The sequence below is a fragment of the Ictalurus punctatus genome, chromosome 28, assembly GCF_001660625.3.
Source record: "Ictalurus punctatus breed USDA103 chromosome 28, Coco_2.0, whole genome shotgun sequence".
NCBI lineage: Eukaryota > Metazoa > Chordata > Actinopteri > Siluriformes > Ictaluridae > Ictalurus > Ictalurus punctatus.
Genome location: NC_030443.2, coordinates 20,061,411 through 20,068,910, shown reverse-complemented (window position 1 = coordinate 20,068,910; position 7,500 = coordinate 20,061,411). Strand labels below are relative to the sequence as shown.

At 41.4% G+C, this 7,500-nt stretch overlaps 3 protein-coding genes across 6 annotated transcripts in view; 2 read left to right on the top strand and 1 right to left on the bottom strand.

Moving 5' to 3' along the window:
- Window positions 1-1,161, top strand: part of arhgef15a (Rho guanine nucleotide exchange factor (GEF) 15) — a 9,175-nt gene extending 8,014 nt beyond the window's left edge. For all 4 annotated transcript variants that reach the window (XM_017460173.3, XM_017460172.3, XM_017460175.3 and 1 more), the window contains exons 13-16: window positions 1-35; window positions 134-210; window positions 460-564; window positions 675-1,161. The exon at window positions 1-35 is cut by the window's left edge. In XM_017460173.3, coding sequence (XP_017315662.1) covers window positions 1-35; window positions 134-210; window positions 460-564; window positions 675-826 — 369 coding nt within the window. In that variant the 3' untranslated portion in view covers window positions 827-1,161. The remainder of the gene's footprint in view (window positions 36-133; window positions 211-459; window positions 565-674) is intronic.
- A 771-nt stretch (window positions 1,162-1,932) lies between these two features.
- Window positions 1,933-6,251, bottom strand: LOC108260148 (zona pellucida sperm-binding protein 3). The gene is made up of 11 exons (XM_017460195.3): window positions 5,786-6,251; window positions 5,471-5,586; window positions 3,957-4,060; window positions 3,709-3,877; window positions 3,490-3,607; window positions 3,323-3,399; window positions 2,972-3,171; window positions 2,718-2,879; window positions 2,569-2,637; window positions 2,263-2,385; window positions 1,933-2,145 (listed from the first exon to the last, which is right to left on the bottom strand). The coding sequence occupies exons 1-11, from the start codon at window positions 6,137-6,139 to the stop codon at window positions 1,976-1,978; spliced, it is 1,662 nt and encodes a 553-aa protein (XP_017315684.1). The 5' UTR covers window positions 6,140-6,251; the 3' UTR covers window positions 1,933-1,975.
- A 543-nt stretch (window positions 6,252-6,794) lies between these two features.
- taf6 (TAF6 RNA polymerase II, TATA box binding protein (TBP)-associated factor) overlaps window positions 6,795-7,500 on the top strand; it is an 8,909-nt gene continuing 8,203 nt past the window's right edge. Inside the window, exon 1 of the mRNA XM_053677301.1 lies at window positions 6,795-7,007. The gene's annotated coding sequence lies outside the window, so the exon portion shown is untranslated. The remainder of the gene's footprint in view (window positions 7,008-7,500) is intronic.

Sequence of the window (7,500 nt, the reverse complement as noted above, 5' to 3'; positions counted from 1 at the left end):
AAGATGTGTGAGCGTGTACTAAAGGCTAACAAGGAGTACGACACATATATATACACACACACACACACATACACACACACACACACAAACACACATTCACCATTGTAATGTTTGTCTCTTTGTTTGTCTGTAGGTCAGACCTGCACCGGTGGATGGCAGCATTTCCATCTGTCTCTATGACGAAGGAAGAGAAAGTGTATGATGACTGGGGTGAGCTTCACACACACACACAGACACACACATACACACACGGCTCAGTGACACAACATGCAACAACTGTTCTCCAGTGGGTTTCAGTGTGTGTGTAGAGTTGTTTCATAGCGTGTGTGTGTGTGTGTGTGTGTGTGTGTGTGCGTACAGTTGTTTCAGATTGTGTGCGTGTGTACAGTTGTTTCAGCCTGTGTGTGTGTGTGTGTGTGTGTGTGTGTGTGTGTGTGTGTGTGTGTGTGTGTGTGTCAGACTGCCCCCAGGTCCAGTGCATCCAGCAGTATGTTGCAAAACAGGCTGATGAGCTCAGCTTAGAACCCTCTGACATTATCAACATTATACGCAAAACAAATGAAGGTAAGTAATATGTTAAACATTGTGTGTCTGTGTGCTGTAGTGTTATAGATGTGTATTACAGTGTTGTGATAGTGAAACATTCTTCATTATTTGAACAATGTCTGATGCAGGTTGGTGGGAGGGGATTCGACTCTCGGATCAGACGTCTGGATGGTTTCCTCACGATGTTGTGATCGAGGTCACCAACGAGCACCAGCGCCGCCGCAACCTCCGAGAACAATACCGAATCGCCAAGGCAGCCAATCACAGCACTGCAACCTGAGCTTTATTGCAGGAGGCTGGTCATGAGCACCAAATTCACCTTGAATGTCCAATCACAATATACCAGAATGAGCAGAAGCACAGCTACCTAATCAGATGCTCCAAACTCAAGCACTGACAGCCAAACCAAACACTTCCAATGCTGCTTTAAAACAGTCCACCAATCAGGGCACAGAGAACTCAGACAGCCAATCAGAGCATGTGGAGCAGTGAAGTCTCTGAACAGTGAAGTCTCTCCAGTACCCATTATTGTAACTAAAATCATTGTAATGTTTAAAGTGTAAATAAAAATTGTGAAATTAATGTCATTATGAAATTAAATGAGGACAACTGAGACTTTGCACGAGTGGCATGTAATTCTGTCAGATCACTGTGAAGACAAAGAATTCAATTACATTTCATTTATACAGCACTTTTAACAATGGATATTGTCACAAAGCAGCTTTACAGTAATCCAGATGTAGATTTAGATCTCTAATGAGCAGCAAGAGGTGACATGGCAAGAAGAAAACTTCCTGAGACAATATGAGGAAGAACCCTGGAGGGGAACCAAACTCAAAAGTGAACCCGTCCTCATCTGGGAGACACCGGATAAAGTAAATCACAACTCTTCTATAACTGTATATTATAGTTTTAGTTATATTATAGTATTAAGTCAAGCAGTGCTAAATGAGTTGAAATTGTGTTGAAGCTTTAGGTCTACAGTATCAAAGTGAAGTTTTCCACTGAATAATGAATGAGTCTTGAGCATACATTGTTTTCAGTAAGTGCAGTCTTTCGGCGATCAGGTGAGACCATCCACAGCCATCTTTAGGGTATCTATGTGGTACCAGCAACCTCACAACAAACTTTAGGCTGTGCACGTGGGGCCTTGATGATGGGAGGGTGATGGAGAGCGGTGATGGGAACTCCACTGGTCACCCAAAACACCAATTATTAGGGTCAAGTTCTGATGTTCTCTTTTAAACCTTCATATGTTAAATAAAATAATTACCCTTAAAAATTAATATGGATAATTCAGAAACATGTTTGTGATATACATTTGTGTATAAATCAATCTTTTAAAAAAAAAAAAGAAAAAAAAAAAAAAAAAAAAAAAGACATCAATTCAGTTTGGAAAATTTATTTCTCAAACTGTCAGTCCGCTGCATCACAGTGGTGTCTCATCTAAACTTGCATTGTCTGGAGAGGGTGTGTCCCAGATCCGGCCTCTAGTCCCACCCCACTGTGTAGAGCTTAGCTCAGTGCGCCGTGACTCGGTGTCATCAGGAATCTCGTCAATGCCAGGTTCAGAGTGAGAAACACCACCACCAGGAGTTTCTGGACACGGACACACAAACACACAGGGGGTTGTTATAGGTCATCCATGCTGGGGATTGTGGGTAGGACCCAAGCGTTATATAAATGAGCTGCAGACTGAGATGATTGAACACTTACCTGCTGGTGCTGTTGATTTTGTCTCAAAGACAGTGCTGATTATTTCTGCTGTAGTGAAAATCGGAGGAGGAATCGTGGTGAGGTGAAGCTCAGAAGTGGGAGTGAGCAAGGGCATGCCCATCTCTGTGGTTTAATGGTCATGTAACAGAGAAACATGTGTCATGTATTTTAGTCTGTAGCAGAGTCAAGATATTCTAACTGGATAATATTGACTTAATTGTTACTGAAATTATAACTGCTCAAATCATCAGTATAACAGAGGAGCTGGCAACCCTCAGTCTGCTGCACAGATCCATGGTAGTGTACCTCGCTCTACAGTTGCACTGCTCTCCCACACAACCTCTTCCTTGGTGATTGCAAGTTCATACTCTGAACCTGTTAAAAGCAGTTTCAAGGGTTAATGTGACAGCACGGGGGTGGGGGGTTGTTTTTTTAAAAAAAGAAAAAGTTCACACCGTGTGTTGAGACATTTCCCTGCAGCGTGTGTGCTATCAGCCGCTTGGTTTTAACTGAAGGAATGTGAGAGATGTGAACTCCCTCCAGCACTGCAGGGGGCGACACGTCATCCCTCCTTGAAGAGAGGGACAGTGGGCCGACTTGCACTTCCTGCTGCAATGCTGACACACACACACCCCTCCCTCTCAAACACACACACACACACACACAAGCTAACAGGTTACTGTTGATGTTTACGTAAATGCAAGCTCACCCTGCATGCTGTGTGCATCTGCATGTTCTTGGTTCTTCCACATGGATCCAGAGGTTCTGAGCTCTGGTTCTCTAGGTTCCATCTGGACAGAACCAACCTGAGTATTGTTTTGTCTGTCAACAACATTCTGCTTCCATCTGAACTGATCAGACGTCTGACAACTTTCACACACAGAGTGATCTCCATCTGCTGATCTCCAACTAACACACACACACACACACACACACACACACACACACACACACACACACACACACACACACACACACACACACACACACACACACACACACACACACACTGAAGATGCAGCATGATTGAACATGTGCATGTGTGCAAGTAAATTCAGACCTTCCCTGGATGTAGGAACACGCTCTACTAGAGGAGGAACTCTGGAGATTGGCCTTCAGATTGCAGCTAATAAAGACCTGAGACATGAAAAACATTAAACACCACCACTAGAGTGAGTGTGAGTAAGTGTGTGTGAGTATGTATTGATTTATGCATCATTGGTCTACCTGTGCACTGTGCACCTGCCTGAAGATGAAGGTGTGGAGCTGAAGATGGAGTTTATCAGACTGAGTTCTGGGAAGGAAGCGAGACGTGGAGCTTGTCTGCTGTCCATCTATAAAACACCTGAATGGGAGGACATCCGGGGGGAGGAACACATGTAAGTCACACAGCATTTAACTCCCCCCCCCCACACACACACGTGTCTGGGTGTGCACATGACTGACCCGTTTTGTATAAACTTGTATCTGGGGACTGAATTTGCATCACGGGTCGTCATAGCAACACAATCTTGAACAAACACTCGCAGCTCCAGCAAGAGTGAAAACACAGACACCTCCATGTTTATTACATCCCCCAGGAAGTACACACCCCCTCGCACTGCCTGCCAATCAGCTGCACACACCAACAGGAAGTGTTGTAATGAAGAGGCGTTCTCTATAAACAAACGCACTGATGAATGCTTTCCACTCACTGGTCATCAGATACAGAGTGAAGTGCAGGGTATGTTCATCGGAGTGCGCACTCAGGTGAGGGAGCCATGTGGGGACGACTGGGACACCGTCAACACCAAACCTCCTGAACACACACACACACACACACACACACACACACACACACACACACACACAAATACTGAATTGGATATTATTGAATGTTTTAGGACATCAGGGGTTATTCCATGAAGCAAGCCAACTCTACAGTAAAAGCCAGCCTTATTTCACCAAGTTAATTTTTGTCAATTTCGGTTCCACAAACAAAGCTAATTGTAAGCACAGCCGAGTTACTATAGCAACAGAGGCTTTTGGACAAACCCGCTCTGGGTCGGATTAGTGGTGAAGCTTGGTTTAGTTTTAGGAGTTCTTTTGGCCAAGCTTTGTGCTTTTGTAACAGCAACAAAAACAGTTCCACCACAGCACACACTGAAAAAAGCAAATGTGGTCAGTCAAATTTAAGAAAATAAAAATAAAAATGTACACTCACCATCCACTTTAATAGGAACACCTGTACAGTAATGCAGTTATCTAATCAGCAAATCACATGGCAGCAACCAAATGCACATCATGCAGATGCAGGTCAAGAGCTTCAGTTAATGTTCACATCAAACATCAGAATGAAGAAACAGTCTGATCTCTGCAACTTTGACCATGGCATACATGTTGGTACCAGATGCACTGGCTTGAGCATTTCAAGAACTGTTGATCTCCTGCGATTTTCACACACAGCAGTCTCAATTTTACACTGAATGGTGAGGGTGGAGAAAAAAAGAAAAAAAAGAAGAAAAAAAGTTCTGTGGGTGGAAACGCCTTGTTGTAAGAGAGGGCAGAGATTGGGTTGTTATCCTTCCCGGCAGCCTGAACCCAATCACTTGAGCAGAAAAGCATCTCAGCTTGCACAACACCTTGAACCTTGAGGTGGATGTGCTACAACAGCAGAAGGCCACACTGGGTTCCTCTCCTGTCAGCCAAGAACAGGAATCTGAGGCCATCATGGGCACAGGCTCACCCACACTGGACAGCTGAAGATTCATAAATCTTACAGATTTATTCTGTTGTATATTTTCTGCCATGCTGCACCTCAAAAATGTATTAATTGCCAAGGTGTTGCTTTTATTTGCAATAATGTTTTTATAAATTTATAAATTATATATATATATATATATATATATATATATATATATATATATATATATATATATATATATATATATATATATATATATATAAAGTCATTGTTAAGCTGACATGAATGAAGCAGCTCCCTCATTCATTGCCATATCGTTACGTCACAGATAGGGCCGATTATAGAACGTGTGCACACGTGTAAACCTCAACTGGCCAAGTCCAGCTTGAATTAGCAGAAATATTTATACCTGAACACAGATGGACGTCACTGAGCTGGGACTGTTACACTAAAATCAGTGAGAATATTTCAAATAAGCCCTGCTTTTATTAGCTCCCGCCATGGAATCCCCCCTTGGTAACGTACCTCCTGTAAACACACTCCACAGGGACAGACATCTTCTCCTGTCTCATCACTCCATGGATGGAGGGAACAGGTACGTACACAAGGGTGTTGGTGTAAATGAGGGTGTTGGCTGTCAGCTGGACAGAATACAGGAAGTGATGCAAAGTTTAAAGCTTCATGTGCTATGGAGAACACAGTTCAAATCCCAGCACTACCAGAGATGACAATGAAATCTCAGCTGTAAATACAGAATTTATAAACACTGGCACATTGACAAAAGGGATAGGAAGTGTCCACATTAACTACTTTGTGTGTGTGTGTGTGTGTGTTTTATACCCAGTAGTGTGTGCCGCAGTCAGTGAGAGCAGTGTGGATAATTAACTCTTCAGGTGAGGACTTGGTCACTCCACAGCACTCTCCCAGTGTCACATGTTCAGGATTAACAGGGACTCCAAGGTCAAACAGATCAGCTTTAATGTGCACTTCCATGGCAGAGGGACCGCAGGTCACAGTAACTGTCCTGAGAGGAAGTTCAGGACTTTTAGGGGCCTTCAGGTGTTCTGTCACAGACACATGCTCATCCTCCAGAGAATTAAAGACATGATGATCTTCAGCATTTCCTGCATGAGTGATGTTCATCAAAATTCCTCCAAACTGCACACACAGCACCCACAGCACTGCACCCAACATTCTGACTGAACCTATCTGTGAAACCCAGTTAATTCAGCAGGTAAACTAAAGATAAGCACACCTAAAGCACGCAAGGTCCTCCTCTGCTATTTTTACTCCTATCTGAACACCTCTCGTTAATTTTAACACCTGACAGCTGTAAAGTTAATGTGAGGCTCCACCCGTACAGACTACAGCAGTCATGACATCATATTCAGTAATTAATTTAATATATTTACTTTTTAGGTAAACTGTTTTCATGAAATACACTACAGTCTTTAAAAAACTGAATTGTGTTTGAATTGATATCAGTTTCAAGTTATTCCTCAATTTCACGGAGTCCTCTACAGTCTGAGGAACTTAATCACTATTAAAATATAATTAAAATATAAGAGATTTGGTTTGTTTTATTTTTATCTTTGATTTTTCCGCGAATCGGTTCAGAGGGATAAATAATTAGTGCGCGAGAATAGAATGAACCGGTCCTGGAAGGTAGATAAAAACAGATGTGTGAGAATGTCCTAGTGTTTATTCTGTCGTCACTTTCATATTGTCCTTCAGATTAAAACAATAGAAGAAGATTACGCTACGTGTTAATTTAAGTTAAAGTTGAATTATTTTTTTCTTCGTTTAAATTCGCTGTTGTGTGGAGGCTTTGTATGTCCCGTCAGGACCTACAGCTCAAACTCAAAATGGCGGATTTTCAGAAAAACGGGTCGGAGCTCTGAAGCATAAAACAAATATAGAAATACAACAGATATTTGTGTACAGAGAATATTTAACCACATAAATATAAATTCGTTCGCAGCGGGGATGACGTGTGCTTCATTTTAGTGCTTTATAGAGATTTCACACTGCGCTGTTAGAATATCAGCTTTGTGATCAAAAGGTAAGAACAGAGCTTAGCAACAACCGGCGGCTAAACACTAATATTAAAACTCTAAAACACTCACACTGCAACAATACTGTAAACTACTGAGGGAAAAGATACAGAAAATAATGACTTTATTATACAAATGGGCGTTAAACGATCGGGTATTTTGTACAGCTGTGTGTTATAGTGTATATTAGCTGTGTGTGAAGGGGTTCTGGGTTGCCAGATCCTCGTAACCAAAGCAGCGCAAACAAGTCACAAATGAAAAACTTGCTCATTCTGATTATATATTTATATATATATATATATATATATATATATATATATATATATATATATATATATATATACACATACACACACAATAAGTATATATATATATATATATATATGTGTATATATATATATATGTGTATATATATATATATATATATATATATACATATATATATATATATATATTTCCGAGCAGTTATTTGCTCACGTGTACATTGTTTCAATCAGAGAG